The sequence below is a fragment of the Lathamus discolor genome, chromosome 2, assembly GCF_037157495.1.
Source record: "Lathamus discolor isolate bLatDis1 chromosome 2, bLatDis1.hap1, whole genome shotgun sequence".
NCBI lineage: Eukaryota > Metazoa > Chordata > Aves > Psittaciformes > Psittacidae > Lathamus > Lathamus discolor.
In genome coordinates, this window is record NC_088885.1 from 146,148,830 (window position 1) to 146,170,723 (window position 21,894).

The 21,894-nt window shown below is 44.5% G+C and overlaps 1 protein-coding gene across 2 annotated transcripts in view; it reads right to left on the reverse strand.

Moving 5' to 3' along the window:
* Positions 1–4,702: 4,702 nt before the first annotated feature.
* Positions 4,703–21,894, reverse strand: part of EXT1 (exostosin glycosyltransferase 1) — a 176,668-nt gene continuing 159,476 nt past the window's right edge. For both annotated transcript variants that reach the window (XM_065668843.1, XM_065668845.1), the window contains 7 exons: positions 18,745–18,877; positions 17,280–17,398; positions 16,477–16,572; positions 13,631–13,720; positions 9,742–9,902; positions 8,413–8,584; positions 4,703–5,215 (listed from right to left, as the gene is read on the reverse strand). In XM_065668843.1, coding sequence (XP_065524915.1) covers positions 5,030–5,215; positions 8,413–8,584; positions 9,742–9,902; positions 13,631–13,720; positions 16,477–16,572; positions 17,280–17,398; positions 18,745–18,877 — 957 coding nt within the window. In that variant the 3' untranslated portion in view covers positions 4,703–5,029. The remainder of the gene's footprint in view (positions 5,216–8,412; positions 8,585–9,741; positions 9,903–13,630; positions 13,721–16,476; positions 16,573–17,279; positions 17,399–18,744; positions 18,878–21,894) is intronic.

Below are 21,894 nucleotides of genomic sequence, written 5' to 3' on the forward strand. Positions count from 1 at the left end.
CTTCAAAAGATGTGGCAGCACTATGAAAACATTGGTAATGCATTAGAAAATTCTTCTCAAAAACGTACATTTTATACAAAATAAGGTTGTATTTTTGTTTGCCTTTTTTTTTTTTTTTTTGCTTTACATTTGCCCATCTAAGAATTCCCATTCCAGGTTTCCGTTCTCATCATCCAAACACTATACAGATTTCCTCTCAAAATAAATATACAGAATTATGTACAAGGTCACAAGGCCCATTGGATCATCACTAATCCACTGTGGAACAGCCACTAAAAACATCATGAAAAAGTGGGAGGGAGCACCCCAAAGCATCTGATGAGTCCCATACTCTCCCTCCCCCCAATTTAACCCCTGCTAATTTAACTTCAACTTAGAAACCATGTATGAAGATGGTTAAAATAGTGGTATGAAGGCCAGCTCAACTTAGTTTTAAACAAGGGTGAGATGTACAGCATTTTGGAAGATGTGTTTTATTTCCAGCAGACACTGGATACGACCCTGCATGGGACAGGTCCCTTCTTGGAAGAGCACAGGCTTGTCCCATGAAATCCCACTAAAGCCCAGGGGAATGGCTCCATCAGGCCATGGGTTCTGCAGCAGATGACAGAGCCAGCCTGGAAAAGCCATAGAGCAGAGCACCAAACCACCCCTTGTGGTATGAGGATGTTCAAATGGAGGAATTGATCAAACTGTCGTCAATCAATACAGGTGTTATGGCAAACATTGAGCAGTCCATTGGTTCCAATATGGGGGGAGTGAGGAAGAGGAGGACACAGCATTTTACATTGGGAACGGGAAGATTAAATAAAATCCTGGTCTACTTCTAGCTGTTTCCTTCATTGCTTCGGTGTCAGATGATGACTTCCATTCTCCAAACGACATCTTTTGGTAAATGAGCTATTTTAAAAGGCGCTCATTGGTGAAATATTAATTCCTTTGTCAAAGTTAGCTCTAAAAGAGAAATGGGAATCTGAAGTTGATCAAATCCATGATGTTTTCCGATGGAAAAGATCAAAGCGCTCGATATGCGCGCATTAGCACACCGGCGTGTTCCCTAGGAAATTGTTACAAAGCTTAAACATTTGCATCTAGAAAAAGCTACGGTAACAGCTTGAGTTCTTCACAAAACAGAAAGAGGGAAAATCAAATCTTGTACAGGCCCAAGGGACTGCGAGGAGAGCCAGGCACTATGTTGGAAGTTTACCCCTGGTTTTGTGTCACATTTTTCTCATGAAACCCTCTTCCAGCAATAGATCTCATTCAAATTATAACTGGGAAGGGTTTTTGTCTCTCTTTTTATTTCTTTTCTCTTTAATAAATTCAATTAAAAATTCATCAGTTCTCCCAAACTCTAATCCCTGCTTTTATTCTGTTATAATGGCATGGATCTATTCACATTCATCCATCCATCTCACCCCTGATTAAATTAAGGTCAGTAACCTTTACGAAAGGCCACATGCATAACACTCAGTCAAGTCATCAGGCATTCAAGTACCTGTAAAATAAAGGCTAACATAGCCTGCTGTTAATGAAAAATAATAATAAAGAACTACAAAAGGAGCAACAAGGAGTGAACCTTGTCTCAGCACCATCTGAATTAAGGGGGGGAGAAGAAAAAAGAATGAAGAACCATTAACTCGCACGCAGGACATGACAAAAGGGTGATTTCATTCACTAAGGGAACACCACAGCTCTATCCAACATGGATACAGAAGGGAGGTGTGGAAGCATGCCTACTGTCCTTTGCAGTGCTGGCTGATAACGTCTGCATTGAGTGTTACACAGCAAGTCCCTAAGCCGGATCTGTGCCCAGCTCTTCCCTGGGTCCCTGTGCCATGGACACAGAGACCAGCAGCCGTTCTCGAGACTGGCTGTGAGGCACATTCTTCCCTAGGGAGACGGCTCTGCCCGGGTAACGTGCTGCAAAGAGAAATGCTCCTACCTATCCACATCCCTTCTGGAGCTAAGCCTGTCATTGTTGCTTATTAAGGACCTGTAAACAGAAAGGGCCTCGAGTCACACTGAGAGCGAGCTTTAGCACAGTCTCCTTCAGCCACCCCAAAAAAGCGATGGTAACAGAATGTCAAACAGCTGAAAGCCTTGGCCTGACTCCCTGCACTCCAAAAATGGCCACCTACTTTACTGAAAACCCAACCCACGTGCACCAATACGGCACTAAAACCCAGACAGAATCCTTGTTTTTGTAGGGTCCCCTCTGTGCCACTCTCTCTCCCTGGCCCCGCTTGCTGGCTACTGACCATTAACTGCTTCCAAGAGGTGCAGATGCTACTGCAAGCGGAGACACAAGCAAAGTGTGAGCCCTGACGAACTCCCCCAGTGCTTGACGCATTCTCCAAACCCAAGGCTAGGAATGTCTATTGCAGTCCCTGAAAGAGCTGCCTGATCTCCAAGAGGAAAAATTGTTCTGAGCCATTCACTCTGGAAAATCAAACCCCTGGACTTCACCTTCCCTGCAGCTCAGCAAGCGCAGACCTGAGAGCACAGGAAAGTGAGGTTCAGGTTTTTATGGGATGTGGGGAGCTTAATTAGCAGCTTACAAACAGCAGCATATCCTGCTCCCCTGCCTCCATACTCCTTACACATCTCTCCATATGCTGATTTAACTCTCCAAAATGGCATTCCAAAAATCCAGCAAGTCACCGGACAGTTTTCCATGATTTCAGGGTTGAATGGGCTCACAGAAGCACCTGGTAAGCACCAGAGTGGCAGAAGGTGTCAAGTGAGACTGCATGGCCAGGGGCTGGAAGAACATGGCAACGGGGGGAAAAGCAGCACCTCTTCCTTTCAGCAGCATAAGTCACTAGCTGCAGTGTTTTGGCAGGTTCCTTTAAAGATTTAGTTCAGATTTACAAGGGGATGTATTGATAGGACAAGGGGTAATGGCTTTGAACTGAAAGAGGGTAGATTTAGATTAGAAATTAGGAAGAAATCCTTTACTGTGAGGGTGATGAGACACTGAACAGGTTGCCCAGAGAACCTGGGAATACCCCATCCCTGGAAGTGTTCAAAGCCAGTTTGAGCAACCTGCTCTAGCAGAAGGTGTCCCTGCCTCTGGCAGGGGGTTGGAACTGGATGATCTTGAAGGTCCCTTCCAATCCAAACCATTCTATGATCCTAACACAAAATGTCAGGAACCTGATGTTTCTGCCCTAACTCACTGTGCTCTGTTCAAATACTGCAATACATATGCAAACGTCATTCTTTGCAAGTCTTTACTTGTCAGGTTGCATACACACAGTTAGCAATATGTACTTCACACTTTTAAAGCAACTTTCTGTTTAGGGCTTCTGATCTTACCAGCAAGAGAAATTATTTAGGCTTCACAGTATTCTCGTTGCAATCAGTAACTATTACTTTTACAAATGAGGAAACTGAGGCAGCCCTTGGTTACAGGAGTTCCTTAAACCTGCATATTAAATCCATGCCTAAACCTGAATAACATGTGATAATTCTGGTCCACCATTCCTAGCACTCCAGCTAATCTGCTCCCCTGCTTCCAGACTGCATGTTTATAAAGGAATGAGGTATAAAAAGGCTTGCTGGTCTTCTGGGTATCAGCACAATATTCTCACTGTGACTTTAACAGAGCTTTTGGGGGTGGCAATTGTTACAGAGCGCCCCAAATGCCCCTCATCAGAACGCGAGAGATCAAACCGCTTTTAAAGTGCTTATTTTCTTAGCAAATCAGAATGGCAACTTCCTGACCCAAATCACTGCTGTTGTTTTTATTCTTCAATGTAAAGAAGCACATAAATAAGCAAAGCACACAAGAGAAATAAACAACTGGAATATTTCACTTAAAAATACTTCCATTTGAAAAGCTAAACTCACTCTGGAGTGCAAGCAATGCCGGGATTCAGGGCAGGTTTTTTCCCCCAAGTTATCCTACCCCGAGTACGCCTGAGAGCACCCACTGCCACCAGCACCGAGCGTCTGACCATACACTTCACTTCACGTGTCAGACCTCCAGGAGGGAATTTCTCCATTTATTTGCACTTCCAACAAAAAAGGAAAAAAGAGAAGCCCAGCTTTGATTTCAAATAAACCAGTTTCTTACAGGCCAAATTCCTGCGCTGCAAGCACTAACATGCTTTCCTTCTTTTGCCAACACCCCTTCTGCCCTCAGAACAAAGATATTTCTAGAGCAGCACCCTTGCCCCAGGCAGCAGGGAGTCAAGCAGGGGGTGCAGCCACCACACTGGCCCGGCTGACTGCCCCTGCCCTGGCTGTTTGAGATGGGATGCGCCTCTGCTACCGGAATACACAACCCAGTGTGACTGAAGCCTCTCTGTGCTCCATGTCACCTGCTTGCTCCTCCAGCTTGCTCCTTGGGAGTAGCGTTCTTCCCTCCCTACACAGCAAGGCTGACTGCCTTTAAAAACGGGGACCCCAGCCAGAAAGGTCTGTGCTCTCGTCTGGCTTCAAAGGAATTCTGCCACAGTGGATGCTACTGGCTTGGGGAAAACAGGAAAGGAAATTAAAAAGTCAGAGTAAATGAGAACAAAGATTCTTGGTTCTGTCCTGCTTGTGCTCAGCTTGTTGCTGAACCCGCTGCATTTTCCACCCGTGAGATTCAAGCGTTTAACTGTGCAGGGGAAAATGAATGAAAACTGCATTGACAATCAAATACACGAGAGAAAGGAACGGCAGCTTTGAAATACTCACACCCAACACGATGTTGATTAAAGAAAGAACTCTGTTTTTAATAGGGTTTTTTTTTTTGATCATTAAAAAAGTTTAAACCTGCATAGCAATCATTTCAAAAATAATTATTTAATGTTCCATAATGAAACTGTACACGACCTAGTCTCGAGCGGCAGAAGCCTGCCGGGCGGCTGGGCGCAGTCCGGAGCAGCGCACCCCGGCATCCCAGCATTCCAGCATCCTGGCATTCCAGCATCCTGGCACGCCGCTCGCCGGGGCCAGGCGCTCGCTGTCTCTGGCACAGTCTGGCTCCATGCGCTGATGGCCGCGCAGGGCGGCTCGGACCCATCAGCAGCGCTCCTCAGAGTCGTTCGATGTCTCGGTACTTCTTCCTCAGGATGGAGACCTGGTCTTTAAAGAGGACAGGGTCGAGCCTCATCTGCGAGTGGATCAGCGGCATATAGCCAAACCAGCTGGCAAAAGTGTTCATGCAGCTCTGCCGCTGGGCGAAGTGGTCGGGGTCGGCCCAGCGCGAGGCCCGGGATGTCTGTATGGAGAGAAGAGCAGGAGTCAGACCTCGGCCATGACACAACACAATGGGGAATGTACGGCAGGAAAGGATGGGCAAGAGCCTGAGCAGCGCCACGCTGCAGAGCAGCGCCGGGGCTCTGAGGTGGCTGAAATCCGGGGTGCATCGGGAGGAGTGTGGACAGAAGGTGAAGGGAGGTGATCCTACCCCTCTACTCAACCCAGCCGAGGCAGGTTTGAGACACATCTGGAATGCTGTATCCAGTTCTTGCCTCCTCCATATAAGAAAGACAAGGAACTACAGGAGAGGGTCCAGCAGATGGCCACGAAGATAATGATTATGGGTCTGGAGCATCTCTCTTATGAGGAGAGATTGCGGAAGATGGGCCCGTTTAGTCTAGAGAAAACTGAGAGGGGATTTCATTAATGCACATATGTATCCCAAAGGTGGGTGCCAGGAAAACAGTGCCAGACTCTCTCCAGTGGTGTCCAGTGACAGGACAAGGAGCAATGGCCACAAACTAACGCACGAGAAGTTTCGCATCAACATGAACAAGAACTTTCACACACTGAGGGTGTCAGAGCACTGAACAGGCTGGTCAGGGGTTGTGGAGTCTCCCTCTCTGGAGGTATTCAGAACCTGCCTGGACGCACTGCTGTGTACCCTGCTGTAGGTGGCCCTGCCTTGGCAGGACTGGATGATCTCCAGAGGTCCCTTCCAACCCCAGTGATTCCATAATCTATGAAACCTGCTCAGTGGCAGGGTTTAAACAAGGCGAAGGACATGCTGCCCGCGGAAGTTGCTGGTGATGATGAGCTGGCTGACTTCCAAAGCAGCGCCGAGGGCAGCACACCCAAGCTCAGCCATGAGCCAGCCTGACCCAGGGCATGACACCCGCCAGCAGCCCTCCCACAGCCCTCCTGTACACTATTTCACACAAACCCCTGCTGTTCTTCTCTCCCAAAACCTCCAGTTATTTTGGAGATAAAACAAGTCCTTAAAAACCACCAGGAAAGTCAAGAAGGCCACAGCTTCCCACTGGAGTAGCACAGCCAAATGCAGGCTTGCTGCTGCCCACAGCTTTCAGCCATAGGATGAAAACACGTTGCAATGGTTTCTCAGGTTAAAACCACACTTTTGCAGTCCAGATCTGCAGAAATTTATACACAAATAATTTTAACCAGCTTCTAACTGAGCTCAGTGTTAAGTCCTTATGTACTTGGCATTACTCATGCGTGTAAATGTCCTGCAGGGACAAGCAGGGTGCTTCCAGGAATCCCACTGGCTGAGGCCAGGGCATAAGACAGTACTGTCTTATAGACAGAGAGAATTAACTGGAGTTCCCCATTACATCATGTTAAACCCTGACCCAAGGAAAAGACCATGGTCTTTGCATGCATACATGCAAAACATTATGGCCTGATATTCCAAAGCTCAGGGCAGCTGTAATTCCTATGAAAACCCATCAAAGCTCAGCACCTCTGGAAAAATAAGGCCTTAAAAGCTTTGAAGCAGTTACTATTCTTTATCTGTACCTAAACTACATTTATAAACATAATAAAACTATTATTTAAGATAAAGTATGAATGCTGAAAACCTAAGGGGTTTTTGTGCCACTTCTCATGCACTTCTCTTTAGCACTTATGTTTTCACTACACTTTAGAAACAAATACAGATTAATAAACTCAAAGTATGCTAATTGGAACATGAAGAAACTGATAAAGTCAGGGACTTGCCAAATGAATGCTATATCAGACTTGATCTTTGTCCAAGGCCTGTCCAGTTTAGCTGAAGTGGTAGGTTATAATGTGCATTGATTATAACGTGCATTGACTACAGACTCTTATTATACCGAGCCGCTACAGAGCTAGCAAAAGCTTGTTGCTAGAGGATTATAGCAGACATTCTGGCCATTAACAGTGAATTTCCATAGCACCATTAATCTCTGTCACAACACCGAGGTTATGTTAATTTTTTATTTGTCTTTCAAGGAATTATGAACATGGTCCATTACATTTCCCAAAGCTGCAGGAACAACTTGTCTTTAGGACAGAGTTATAGTTCACGGCTGACTCATGTCACCCGTGCTATAAGAAGAAAAATGGATGTTCAGACTTTGCCAAACAACCAGTGCATGGTCCTGCGGAGAGGTGAAGCTCAAACTGGAAGCAATAGGTACTTTCTGGATGGCACCTTCGTGTACACAGAAGGACTCCTGGGTACCCAGATGAGTCAGAATTGCTGAATGCTACCTATAGCTCATATGAAAGCGCAATAGCGTACAGACAGGCAGCCTACAAACTGGCATGGCCACTCCCCAGTCAAAGATCCAAGTAATGCTAATAGGAGAAAATGTGAGGGGAAAATAGTGGGCCCCTTCTTTCCTATGCACCACCCCCCCCCACCCCCGCCAGTAATCATGGTAGTGTTTGTAGTGAGGATCACAACCACCATGACACAATACCATCACAGATGGTAGGCTGTTTAGGACTTGCAGGTCTTGCAGGACTTGTTATTCCTCCCACACAGGGCAGGAGGAAAAGTGCCCTCAGGTTACCCTGTATCCCTGTTACTGGAAGGTATATGCATTTCTGCAATGACAGAGTGCTTATCCAGTAGCTGGAAGAGGCTCTAAATCAAGCATTTCATGACTGCTTGTGAGTGATGGCATGACCACAGCACAAAATGTTCCTTGTAGAAAAAAACCTTGAATATCACAAATTACCTGTGTTGTGACAATCTGATGTCAGCGTTTGAATCACACTGTATGCTTTACAGTAGCACAGGGACAGCCTAGTACACTATATTAATTAACAGTAATAAAAACCAGAAGACCTTTCTAGAATTTACTTCTGCCTCCAGCATTCCATGACTAGGTCTTTGGTCTAGAATATTTAATTCTAGACCTAACTTCATTAGAAAACTAGAGTTTAACTGAAATTCGGTCACCACAATTATCAGTTCCATGAGTTTGGGATCACTGTCAATAACACTGTGAGAAAACTATGAAGACCAGCGGTCATCCATAGTAGATGTTTGCCATTTCTCTTTTTCTTTCATTATAATAAGTGTATCTAAAGTCTATTTACAGCCCTGCTAAACTAAAAACTGCAAGAGAAATGACAGAATTGCACTGCTCTGTAAGCCTAACCTAGAAGTCACGCCATTACATTATCAATACTTCCCAACTGCTAAAACATGCTGTAGATACATACCTGTCCCATCATGGTCTCCTTATACTGTTTTTTCTGCGTTACTTTGATTGGAGGCAATTTTGTCACAGCTGACACCAAAAAATTCATTAGAATGTCCTCACAATTGGCCAGTTGGTCCACCATATTCTTTAGGCTGGCAGGCAGGTAATGAGTGTACAGGTAGTGATAATATCTGGAAACCAACAGCAGCGTTATTAATACAAGTCACTGGGCTTTCAGGGATTACCAACTCCAGGAAATGTCTATCTCAATTCAGACACAAGTTTTGTACTCAGCTCTGGCTATACCACTTCTTATCTTCAGCCTTGAACAAGAAGAGAGAGCAATTCAGTGTCTCATCAAGACACTACATAGTGCTAATGGAGAAACAAAACATGCGCCTTTTTTGTAACTGGGTTGAAAGTATTAATGCAGACCTAAGTATCAACATAATGGAGAAGCATGGAAGAGAGCACCACATTGCTATAATGTGATAGACAACACGGATGAATTCATCCTCTACCACTTCTTTCCAAGTTGTTCAGTTGGAAAGAACACTATTACACCGGCCTATTACTGTCCCTACCATCCTTGTGGATTCCCCATTCCTGGAACTGTTCAAGGCCAGGCTGGTTGGGGCTCTGAGAAACCTGGTCTAGAGAAAGGTGTCACTTCCCAGGGCAGGGCGGTGGACCTAGACGATCTTTGATGTTCCTTCCAACCCAAAGCATTCTATGATTCTTATTGTTGAATTTATTCTCCTTTGGGCCTGTATCATCCCCCATGGCTTGTCTTCTCCTTTGCAGGGATGTGGATTAGATACTCCAGAATTTGCTGACTTTTTCCTAACATCTAGAGAGGTCTTTGGTCTGCTGAAGCCCTAACAAGAGGGCTTTTTTCCAACATGCTGCAGTATGCTGATCTGTGACGTGTCCACTGTACTCCATTTCTAGAGTAGCCAGGAGACTTCTCAGTCTGCTTATGTCAGCCAACACATACCCAGAGCTGGTCTGGAAGTAACCTCCTTTCTGCTATGCTACAGGCCATTCAGCAGAGCAGCTTAATGAATTCGGGAACTCTTTGAAGTGTGTAATTCCTGATGTTAAAAAGAGCAGTCCGACTGCTTCAAAATACAAGTGACTTCAAAGAGACCAAACAAGCGCAATAATGATTACCAGATCCCCAGAGTTAAACCAAGAACTTAAATTATTACCCCATAAAAAGTAGACCCATTTATTATCTTTTCATTTTTTCCCCCTCCCCGGAAGAATGTTCTTCACCCCCTCTTCCCACCCCCCTTACTACTTTGTTTCATACAGAAGGAGGACAGCAGATGCTCTGGGTTCTTACTTGTGGTAAATAGCAGCTCCTGTCAATACCATGGAATAGTCATTAGTCCATTTGGAGGTATACCCCCACCTCTCCTTAGTGTTGTCCCAGAAGTGACTGCGAGCAGGGTACCCTACAATCCTCTCTGGAAAACTCTGCCAAACTGTAAAGGCAAAATCCACCTGCAGACAAAGGCACAGGCCAAATGAATACCGAAACTGCTTCAACAAATGTCAACAAAACAAAATATTACCTTGCCACTAATTCGTAATTCAGAATCTTGGAACTGTTGCAAAACGTTAATTCTATGTATTCATCAGTAAATTAAACTGACTGCTTGACATTTTGCCCTGTAATTATGCACATTTTAATGGTTCCTGTTAAAGAGAGTTTAGAGCATCGCAGTATTACATTAACATTTTCAAGCTTGCCCTTTACACATCAAACCTATTCTAGTTACAGAAAGAATGGGTGTAGGTGCATGTATTTGTACTTAGATGAAATATAAAGTGGTAATAGCGATGAGGAAAACTGAAACTTCTGCACGTCTTTGTGCATCTCACCCACCATCTCGATCTGTTAACGCAAAGCTTGGAAAATCAGGAGTCAAGCACCTCAAATTATTAGGGTGGGACAGCAAGATTAGAACAGGCTATCAATAAGGAGTCCTTTCATATTTTCCATCCATTTTGAGCCTTTAAGGATTGTGCACGTCGTACTTTTCAGGCTGTCTATATGACCAAGATATTTAAACATACAGCCTAATAAACAGGAATGCAAGATCCCCATGTAGTTAAATGGCTTTAGAAGCCTATACAGTAAGAAAAATGCTTGATGCTGCATGAGCCACAAGAAGATGTCAAATGCTGCCAACAGGGATTTTTCTGTTTATGTTATTGTCTTGCTGCAACTACTTTAATAACTCAGGTATCTGAGAATCGAAAAGGTGATAGGATGTTGCTATCCCAGGATCCCTCCAAACAAATCCTGGCAACACCAGGAAAGGGATGATTTGGGTCATCTGCAGAAGGCCTATCAGCACTAGATTTGAAAGGAAGTTGGTAAAAATACATATGGGAAGACTGTGACCACTGTGAAGTTGGATGGTTGAAGTCTCTCCACTTCAGCTTAGATTCTGGTGCTCAAGCTGGCCTGAGATTTTAAGAAGAGCTATAGACAATTCTAGTTGCCCCAGTCCAACAGGAAAATGAGTTTTGTATCTGCACTGCACTCTGATTTCCCTCCAGTACCAGAGGGACCTAAAACTGCTCAAAAATGCTCGAAAAACCTTCCAAGAACCCAGCCAAAGTCAAGCGTGTAGAGGTTAGATAAAGAATAACTGCTCTGAGAACAGTCACATTGTGTGATTACTGCCAGACTTCTCGCATTTACAAGTGTTTTTATGAAACAGAAGAGTCACACATGTACTGGAACACAAAGTTAGGGACTGGTTATTTTCTTTCAAGCTGTTTCAAGGAATCTGAGGCCAACTAGAAAGACAATGTGCACAAACCAGTTACCGTTGTGATAGTTCTGATCTCATCCAAATCAATACCACATGAAAGAGCTAAAGTGGTTGGGTTTTTTCCCCTGTAAAGGCCTTTCCCATAAAACGTGACATCTGTTTTCTTTAGCGGAGTCTGAGAATCTCAAATAAATAACAAAGCAGCTGCATTTGGTGCCCTCACTTGTGCTTTCACGTATTGGTCCAGGGAGATGCACTAAAGCAACCACCGTAGGAGAAATTTCCCTTTAAAAGAAATCCCCAGTCACCATCCTGTATCATTTCCCAGCATTATCACTCAGCCGCTCCGCAGGAAAAGCCAACCATGCTGCCAGTCTCTGTACCACTTCTGACCCGTGCTGATTTCTAATTACTTCCCAGGCAAACACCCCTCTGCTCACATGAAACAGCTTCTCTCATAAAAGCCATCATGTGCCATTCTGTTGTGAATGGAAAACCTCTACTGCACTAGAGCTGGACAGTGTGGAGGATGCGCTTGGTAACGGTTCCTCTCAACAGGAATGTGATTGTGTTTGACCACGTTTCTAAATTGCCTTTTCTGGGCTCTGAAATTGCCACAATGACCACCCATGAGCAGCTAATTTCAAGGGAAGCTTCACACCAAATACTTCATGTCAGTGTTTCAATATACTGTTTCTTTGCCTAAGCTGTACGACAAGTGAAGTGAAGCAATGGAAAGGCCCTAGTTCCTCACAGCCAGCCACCAAAGAGAGCTGCTGTCCCTGTCACCCATGCAGAGGCACGCTGAAGCTGCAAGGCTGATACTAGCAAAAGCTGCCTCGCTGGTTCTCTGCAGCACAGGGGACGCTGGGGCTCATAGGGCCAATACCCTCCATGCAAACATGTAATATCAGCTACAAGCTGCTCACAGGAGGGAGGAAGCCACAAAGAAATGCGCATGTTGTCTCACACAACAACAAATATTTGTGTTTCAGAATGTTTAGGGGAAAGCAGGGCCAAGCCAAATGAGAAACACTATTTACTTCATATGCGTTCCAGAAGCCTGAATGACTCCAAAGTTTGGATGATGACTAAATACCAATCAAAACAAAGCAAAGCCCCAAATCCTTATGAAATACACAGGCTGGATTGCTGTAAATACCACCTCAGTGCAATGAAGTGCATGAGAGGTCTTACCATGGCCCTCAGGCCAGCTCAGATGGGACCCTTCAGCCTGAGCAACAACCTACTTGGGAAGCCAGTGCTAGGATAAATGCCTTTTATTGGTTTTGGGGTGTTTTGGCTGAGCAGGGCTTTGCACACAAGTGCTTTGGCAGCAGCCGTATTGCTCCTCATCTAGCAGAAACTACTAAGGTGTAATCTTGGTATCAAATAGGGTTAATGCCAACTTCTTCCATCTGTGCAGCGAAAGAGGGCTAACCCCGGCTGCTTCTGGAGCAGTCTAACCACAGCACCATAAACCCGTATTAGGGAAAAGAGAGGTTGCTATTTCATCCTTCATTTAAATCCATCATTTCATCCATCATTCATTTAAAATGAATTCAGTGACATGTTATGGTATACAGCAGTGCCTGGTGACCAATGTCAAGCATGTCTTCACTGACATATAAGTAGTGGTACCATCAGTGAAAGACCCTTACCACTGAAATAAAGCATTTTTATAAAGGTGAACTGGGGAGAAGGGAATGGCCATGAACATGGGGAAAAAAAGGGAAAACCAAGAAAATCAAGTTTTTCAAGCTATTCCATGGCCATCATTAATAATGTATTTCCCAAACATTGCCCTTTATATAAATTGTCATCAGTTTCCCCTGTGTTTCTCAGGAAGAGGTTCCAGAAATCAATACTCATCCCAGTTGTAAAAATTGGTTTTCTACAGTATGTTTCTTTTCTTAGCACTCTCTTGCTCTTGGCACAAACACTCCAACATCTAAACTAGCAAAGCTCTCCAGTTTTATGGGGTGACAATGGTAAGAGAGTATTCCTCAGTGAAACCCTGCACCAGAGTGGCTACGCTCGTTTGGAGTGACAGCATTCCCTTGCTGCTGACACCCCTTCCCTCCCCACCTACACCCTACTGATAACATGGGGGAGAAAAAGCTACCCCAATCAGGAAAGTGAGAACAGAGTATTAAAGCTGACTGCTCTTGGCTGCCTACACCCGCCTGCAGCTATGTTACTAAAATAATAAGGAACGGAAGAGCCATATGCTAATGATGAGCCAATTAACCAGGGCAAGAAGCTCCTCTGATGGCAGGCAGTGGCAGGGTTGCTGAAACAAGTGCAACCTGTTAAATCTGAGGAACGTGGCAGGAAATCTTACAACAGTTGCTCACTGACAAATCCAAGAGAAGAATTTATCTGCTGTGCTCAGGCTGAGCTGAGGAGCCAAGCAGACTCCCCCAGGATGACAGGGACCCTTACCTCAGTGGTTGAAAGCACGGTGTCCTCATCCAGGCTTAGCACTGCATCTGTCACTATGTTGTCATAGGGTAGGAAGCGACTGCTCATAACCTGCGGGTATCAAAGGAAGGAAGGGGAGTTAAAAAAAAACACCTAAAGGACTCATTTCCAAGAGAAATTCTCTATTTTATTCCCCACTCTTATATCCTCTTGTCTGATGTACATCACATATCTCTGTCTGCCAGAAAGGACCCTTCAGCTCAAGAGTGAAATAATGTCTACTGTCATTTTCATCACCCCATCAGTCAGTCTACACCTTCTACCTGAGGAGTAATTCCTGATCAGACCCCCTCTTTGGAGCAGGCTCCTCTCCTCTTGTGACAAATTGCAGTGATCTCTCTGTACTGAGGATTAGATGCACCTACGGTTTCATTAGGGAGGACTTTTTCCCTGGTAGCTAGGACTGTCCCTCCACTCTCCTATGGGGTGTGAGGATCGAAGATAATGACCGTTGATAAGGATTTTGCAGCATTCATAAGGTGATGCAGCTGGGAAACCAAGCAGTCCAGGCTGTGTGTGAAGGACATTATGCTACCAGGATGGTTCCCCTGTAAAGAGGTACAGCTCCATCTCTGTGCTGTTGTATCCACAGGGAGCTGCTGCCAAATGGTACAACATCCTCTATCAGAAAAGGAAAATATGCTAAAGAACATGTGTATCAGCTGAGCTTCACCTGCATCAAGAATTATATTGGTATTGTAGCATTTTAAAAAATCACATATAAATTCTCTATATATAGCTATATATATAATTTATAAGCAGAATAAGCTTTTAAAAACTATGTCAGGACAGTTCTCAAAGTAGTAGGAAATAGATCGGCAAGTGGGGATCAAAAAGGTAACAATGAGAAATGAGAATCCATATGGTTTCGCTAGCAGACTAATTAGCACCTTTTGAGAACTGATGAATAGTAACAAGGACACAAGACAATTTGTTTCCCTCATTTGCTGCGAAAAATACCCTGGCTGGTTAATAGACTTCTTTTCCAATTTATTATCCAAGAAAACACTACAAAAACCAGGCCCAGTAAGAGGGAATCACTGTATGGAAACAGGGAGATGGAGCAGCTTTACATGTCCCTTATAAAAGGCATGAATGGTTCTGCATCCCCTGCAACCTCTTTGGAAGCAAGTCTTTGGAATCTGTGCCTTGATTCAGAAAACGCTCTGCCTCCATAATCGGGATGCTCCTGGTGTGTGTCTGGAGAGTATCCCTGCATCACTACTGTGGCCTGGGTCCAGGGAGGCAGTGGCCGTGAGGAAGGGGTGATCTAGCTGGAGCTGATGGTTTTGCTTTGCTTACGCTAACGCAAAGCTGAGGAAGCAGTCAGCAGGATACCTGGGTTCTCCGACCACCTCTTTTACAGACAGTGTAAAATTCAAATAGTACGAGAGTTAGGACTACCCATGTATTTGCTTTTGTAGTTAAAGCTCCCTTTTGTAAAATGGGTGTGATAATACACCTTGATTTCATGGGGAAGAGTGAAGGTTAGGTAAAGACAGACCTCTGCGCTCACCTGCACGGAGTAACTGTGCCTGCCAGTATGCTGCAGTTAAGTCTGAAGACGAAAATCAGTTCCTTTGTGCAACCTTTGAATTGCACTGTTCTGGCTCTGCAAGCTTTGTCCAAACAGCTTTTCCGTGCAAGAAGCCATTTGGCATATGTTGGGATATTAGAGGGAAGAGACTGTCCACTATAAACACACCTTTGTGTACTCAGGAGACTCATTTGTAATCTAAACAGTGCTTGGGGCCAATTTCCACAAACACTGTAGAACTGGTCAGAGATTTTCTCCTCCATCTCACCTCTGCAAGTTTTCCAAAATGAAAGAAAAAAACCCACACATTTCAAAAGGCTCAGAAATCACTGCAGCCTTTCTTGGCCCTGCAGCAACTCCCCAGATACTCTTTACATGGCCAGCTAAGGCAAGAGCCATTAGCTGCCAACCTCGCAGGGCTCTTGCTTTCCCATTGTTAAGGTGGCTGGGGGAAAAGACCAAAGACAGGACTATACATTCAAATTAGGATTACACTGCCAAAGCAACTACAAGTTCCCTTTGTAAATGTAAGAGCCATCTGACAGAGACTGCAGAGGGGACCAGCCAAACTCTATCTCAGTCAGAGTCCAGAAGCAGTAAGTCCTGCTTCTCAGGCCTGCATTTGGAAAAGAATCATCTGCTTCAGTGTGGATTTTAAGCAACCCCTATTCTCTCATCTAGGCGGTGTCTATTTCAACTTTGTGGAAATAAAAAAAACAAGTGCATGGCACAGCAAGAGATGACATGGTGGTTTTGTTCCCACACAAGTGTCCCTTTTTTATAGTGGCAGGATCCCATCACTGGCAGCAGTACCCTACGAGGCCATAAGAGAAGGCACTTTTCAAAGGCAATTTAATACCATCCATGCTCATCTCTTCTCTGCTTTTGAATCCACAGCTAACCCCCAAACCTAGCATGTGACTGCTCAGACTCAATGAAGCCGGTTGCATCACTCCTTTGATGCATCTGCAGAGACAGAAATCTCCAAAGATGGGGTCAGCACTACCTACTTTTGAGGCCACGTTTCAAAGCTGTGTCCCACCTGTGCATCTCAGATTCATGGCATTACCTGCCATACTGATGATTTCTGAGTGCAAGGGCCTCATGCATGAAACACAAATCTGTGCCCAACTGTACAAAAGGCCAAGGAATAGAAAGGAACTGTCACAACTGTGGGAACTACAAATGTTTCACCAAAGCAGATGGAAAACTAAATTCTGGTCCCACTGGAGAATATAGGCAACCTTGTACTATGCTTCTCTCTACCTACCTTGCTCTCTCCTTCAATGACTATGACAGGCACAGAAGTGGCAGGCCAGCGGTGTTTGGCTGGGAGCGGTTTATCACAATTCCATAAAACAATAATCTGAAAGACAATATTGGACCATGATCAGAGACCTTTGTGGCAATGCAGTCTGAACACTAAGGTCTCAGATCTCCAGACAGAAATGTTAAATTCAAGTTAGGAGTTTCAAAATCAACAACAAAGATACAAATCTGTATAAAAATAGCACTTCCTACAGTAATTTCACCCATCCCAGCTATTTACAATATATGTTCTCTGAGGCAAATAGGGGCTGGACAGCAGCTCAGGAAGTTTCTATCTCAGCCAGGCCATACGGATATAACTGATTTACTTTGGCCCTCATTAAAGGCTAAACCACTTGTGACACTCCACTGCAAGAGGGTGCTCCCATTGAACTCCCCAGGGTTTCTTCCAGAGAAGCCAAAATCCTGGCAATGCTGAGACTAAAAGCCACAGCAAGAGGAAGGAAGATCACATAGGGGCTCTTGAGGCACAGACATCCTTTTGCAGCTTGCAGCACACACAGTCCTCATCCTTAAAGTGCAGACATTATTTTACCTGCCTCATGAAACAAAGGGGTTTAATGACTGTCTCTATTCTACTCCCACCATAGTCAGACAGACAGTAGCAATATCAGAGAGAAGAAACATCAAAATTAAAACAGGGGATCAAAACAGGGCTGAGAAGATCTGAAGTGAGGAGACTTTTCACTCCAAGGACAGTAGTTTTTTCTCCGGTGTGACTGACAGCCAAACAGCGCTGCTTACCTGTGCACAGTACTGGGACTTGGCTACAGCAACCAGGAGTTTCAGCACGGGCTGAGATTGGGAAACCAGGGGAGTTACCGCGTGGATAACGGCAGTGAATGTGGAAAGAGGCTTCAGACCTGGAGTGGAGAGATATGTGTTCAGTAAAGACAAAACTACCCCCATTAGTACAGATTAAAGGACTCTGGAGATGGAAAAATAATCTGCACTTAATGCAAACCTTGCCATGTTTTTTAGGCCATATCCTTTCGTCTCGGGTACTAAGAACACCAGATGCTTCAGAGAAGATCACACTTCCCTTTAACTCCCACACCCTCTGAAATCCCTTACTCCAACACAATCACTGCCTTTTCTTACTCACTATTTCCACAGATGTCCTGCAATCTCTTTCTTTCATCCAGTTTGTCCCATGGATAATATTGACATCTAGCTTCTTCAACCAAATGTCTTTCTTGATATGGGTTCTGTTTTGCTGCCCAGTTCTGGATGCTTGATGTTTTCTACTGATTATCTCCACAACCTCCAGAAGCTTGTTCAGTTTCCCCAGTTCCTTTACAGCCTCTCTCACATTTTTGCTCTTTCTGGGTCGATCCCCATCCACATGCACCTTCAGTTACCTCCTGAGCTGATAATTGTGCTTGCAGACTTGCCTTCCATTCTGATATTTTTGTCTCGCTATGATTTCCTTTTCTGCCTGAAATAACAGATCCTGCTGGCATCTACCCTTCATTACTGCTCTCAGCCTCATCTAAATTCATCTGTGTGGGGTCAAAGTCGTTTTTCATCAAAATTCCCACAGAAACCTTCTTCTCCCTTTTTAACTGTGAATTTTTAGCAGGTGAGCAGTACAGATCCACACAAGTGGGATGGCACAGGCTGAGCCAAAAGCAGCAGCAGTCTGGGAAGCAGGATCACTTCAGCCTGCAGGCACATTCTCCTGCAGAACTCATTGTTTAAGCTCTGCTTCAGGAAAAAGCCATAAACCTGAGCTCTATTCATTCCTTCTAGTAGGATCCATATGAAGACACATATATGGAGAATAAATTATATGGACAATAAATCCATGCCAACTATGCACTCCAATAACAAGTGCCATGGGTAAATTACCACCTTTCCAATTTGCCAAGCACAAATAAACAAAGAAAGCAAAAAGCTATTCCTAGTATGTCCCCTTAGGCCATGAATGGGTCAGCAACTCAGGCATTAATTACTGGCAACTGAAAAGTATGAAGGGACATAGATTTTTTTAAAGCAATCTTTGCAAGCGAGAGGCACATGATGCATGTTGATACATCAGAGACATTCCACTCTGCAGTGGTCAGGGAAGACTGAGACAGGATAAACACAAAGCATCATTAACTAGAAATGAATGGTAAATCACTTGCCACATGCTACTCCAAGATCAAATTCCAAATGCCTACTAGAAATTCCTAATACCATTAGATTATAGCAAGGATTCACTCACCGAGATTAGCATAGTAGTAAGGAAAATCTCCCAGATATGAGGAATACTGTGGCAGTACAAATAACCCTCCAGGATGTTTGTTCCATATTAAGCTGTTACGTGATATGTGCTTAAATATTCTGTCCTGAATAATCTGGAAAACAAGAGAGGTAATGATGTTTAAATAGGCTGTAACAGTCACTGGTAGAAGCTTCGGGGACTCCAGCTGACCAGAATCATCACCCATTCTGCAAAAAGCCGAGGCACACAAATTACTAAGCATTCTTGCTTAATCTCTCTTAAAATGACACAGAACCTGCACACTTAGACACCACTTCAGCAACCCAGGCTCTGTGCAATAGGTTTCAGAGCACCTCATTAGTCCCTCTGGAACCGGGGACCTTGCGTATCACTGCATTTCATATTTTAAGGCAAATATTTTGTCTATTAGAGTGTCTCAGCAGTTGCAAGCCTGATTAGTTCATTGTCAGTTTTACTATCCAGGACTCATAGAAGATAATTATTTGAGGATGGCATTACAGAGCTAGGTATTATTTTGAGATAATGAGAGCATTCAAAACCACAAAGACTTTCAGCAAATCAGGCTGCACTAATTATTCATTTTTCCTTAATTATAAAGGGATATTAGCATTCAGATACATCACTGATTCCACATCTCAGCTCTGCAACAGTTCCTTGTTGGATGAAACAGAAAAAGGTACTTTGGCAACTATCATCTGTCTCTGTAGAGGGCCACAGACATAGATTCCTAGATTTTTAAGGTCAGAACAGATTGCTAGGTCATCTACTTTATCACCAAGCCACAAAAAAAAAAACCCATAAAAAGGAGATAAGGCTTTGTATTTATAAAACTACAGTCACTTCACACCAGATGCCTGTATGCAAGAACCACAGTGGCTCTTACACCGACAGGAGCTTTTTCAAACTTGCTGCAAAGGCATAACAAGGTTCAGTGGTGGGAAGCTGTAACTGCACAAATTCAGCCTCTAAATAAGCTGCAGTTTTCTAAGTGCAATCTGCTGTTGGGCCACACGTTCTTGCTTCCCTCAGAGCATAAGAGGTTGGCAAGTCAGGAGACGGGACACTGCAAAGGGCCAGGGGTTAGTGAAGGAAGAATTTTCCCCTAAGTCAGCTAAGCAGGATTGCCTTGCCTTCTCCTGCAGCTCATTTGCCATCTCCTAAGGAGAGTTCATGGAACTGGCAGTTTATGCATTGCACAGGGCTCAAGTGCCAAGAACAAGCCGGTTCTCCTAACTTAGTATCTCTAGCTTTAGTATAGGTATATCTGTGTGAAACTCCATGGGTCTGAAGTTGGACTAAATCTGATCCCTCAACATTCATTCTGGCCTTAAAATCTATGAAACTAAAGAAGACGTACACCCACAGCACAGGAAAAACAAAAGCAAGCAAAAAGACCCAACACAAGCTGAACAAAAGCAACTGCTGGAGTCTAAACAAGCTAAAATCTCTGTAAGCAGCTGAGTTCAGGGACATTTGGTCAATACAGAACCATGAGTAAGTGTTAGCATGAGCAGTTGTTTTCCTGGAAGTTTTGATTGCCATGACAAGAACACATTAAAGCACCAGTTACACTGTGCTAGACAATTCATTGCTGGTGGCAATATACACACTGCTAAACTGGGGCAAATGCTGGGCATTTGCATGCTTGTCTGAATTCTGCCTACAGCCAATTACCATAGCTAATACGCACTAATTCGCTCACTTGAGTAAGTTAATTTAAGGGGTTTTTTTGGTCTTTGAATAACAGGCTGAGGACTGTGTTTCCTTCACTGACAAGAGCGTATCCGAGTATTTCTGCTTGGAAAATTAGGTGCATCAGTTGTCAGATCTCCTGCGTGGTAGTGAGGAGAGGAAAAAAAAGATGATAGCTCTTGTTTCTCCATCTGCCAGTTATGCCACTAAACAAAACCAGAACCTAGAAAGTACATATTGTCGAGTGTTCACCACAAAGTCTAAATATTACAGCTCCCTCCTCCCGCATTCTCAGAACTGGGGCATAATCAGGTAAGGAGAAGTCTGTGAATTTACGTGGTCAGGCGGTTTTCAGAGACAGTGGAGTTTTCCATTGTGCTGGCTGCAGCGGAAACACATGGCTGGCATTCAATGCACCCAGAGGGAGCTCACCTCTAACCGGATCAGGGCCCCAGTGCCACCCTGCACACCAAACTCACCAGCACCAGGCTGGGGAGCTGCCCGCAGTGATTTATCACAGTTAACAAATGGAGGATTAATTTATCACACTCCTGGCCCCCAAAAGGAACCTAGCTGTCTGTCATGACAGAGAGGAGAAAAGACAACTTGGCAGAACGAGAACAGGAAAGTATAAAAACAGATAATGTGGAAGGCTGATCAATTAAAATGCAGAGTGTACCGCACTGCACATACTGCACAGGCAGACAGCAGTTACATGGCCTCTCTAATGATGAGGCATGACAGGAAGTTTAATAAGAGAAGGAAGGGGTTAGGATCTGGTGAGATCTCCCTTTTCTTTTTGGAATTCATTAACAGTCCAATTTTTTTGTCTCCCTCATCCTCACACTTCAAAAAGCTCACATATTGCCTTAATCATTGCTGCCTCTCAACGTGCCCCGGCCAAGCATCAAACATTCCTTGCCTGTGCTTTGTGCTGTCTCTCTCCCCTCCTCTTCCCCAGTGGAGGACTGCACACCACAAAGGGATTTAGGGATGTTTTGGGTTTCTTTCCAGAGAAGACCAAGCTGAAAACGTGCAGATTTGCTGGAGCACATATCTGGGCAGTGTCTACAGCAGTCCACTGCTGTGCTGCCAGCACTTCCACCTACTAGCCTGCAGCAGACGTTTCCCAACCCACACCATGTCCATGGGACTGGACAGCTGCTCTGTGCCTGCAGTGTGGGGTTGGTGACCAAATGATTCAAACCTCTTATTCTGGGCTGTGAGCTGTTTGCCTTAGGGCACCAAATGCTGGGAGAAGAACAAGGACCTTTAAACTTTCAGTGGTGTGCAGGAGGGAGAGGAAAGCTGTGATGTCCTTGCAGACACCTGGTGAAGACTTTACTGACATCCTCACACATGGAGACCTACTGGCAGGAAAGTGGTTATTGTGGTGATGTGTAGCATTATCAGAGCACTCTTGATGTAACAGAGTTA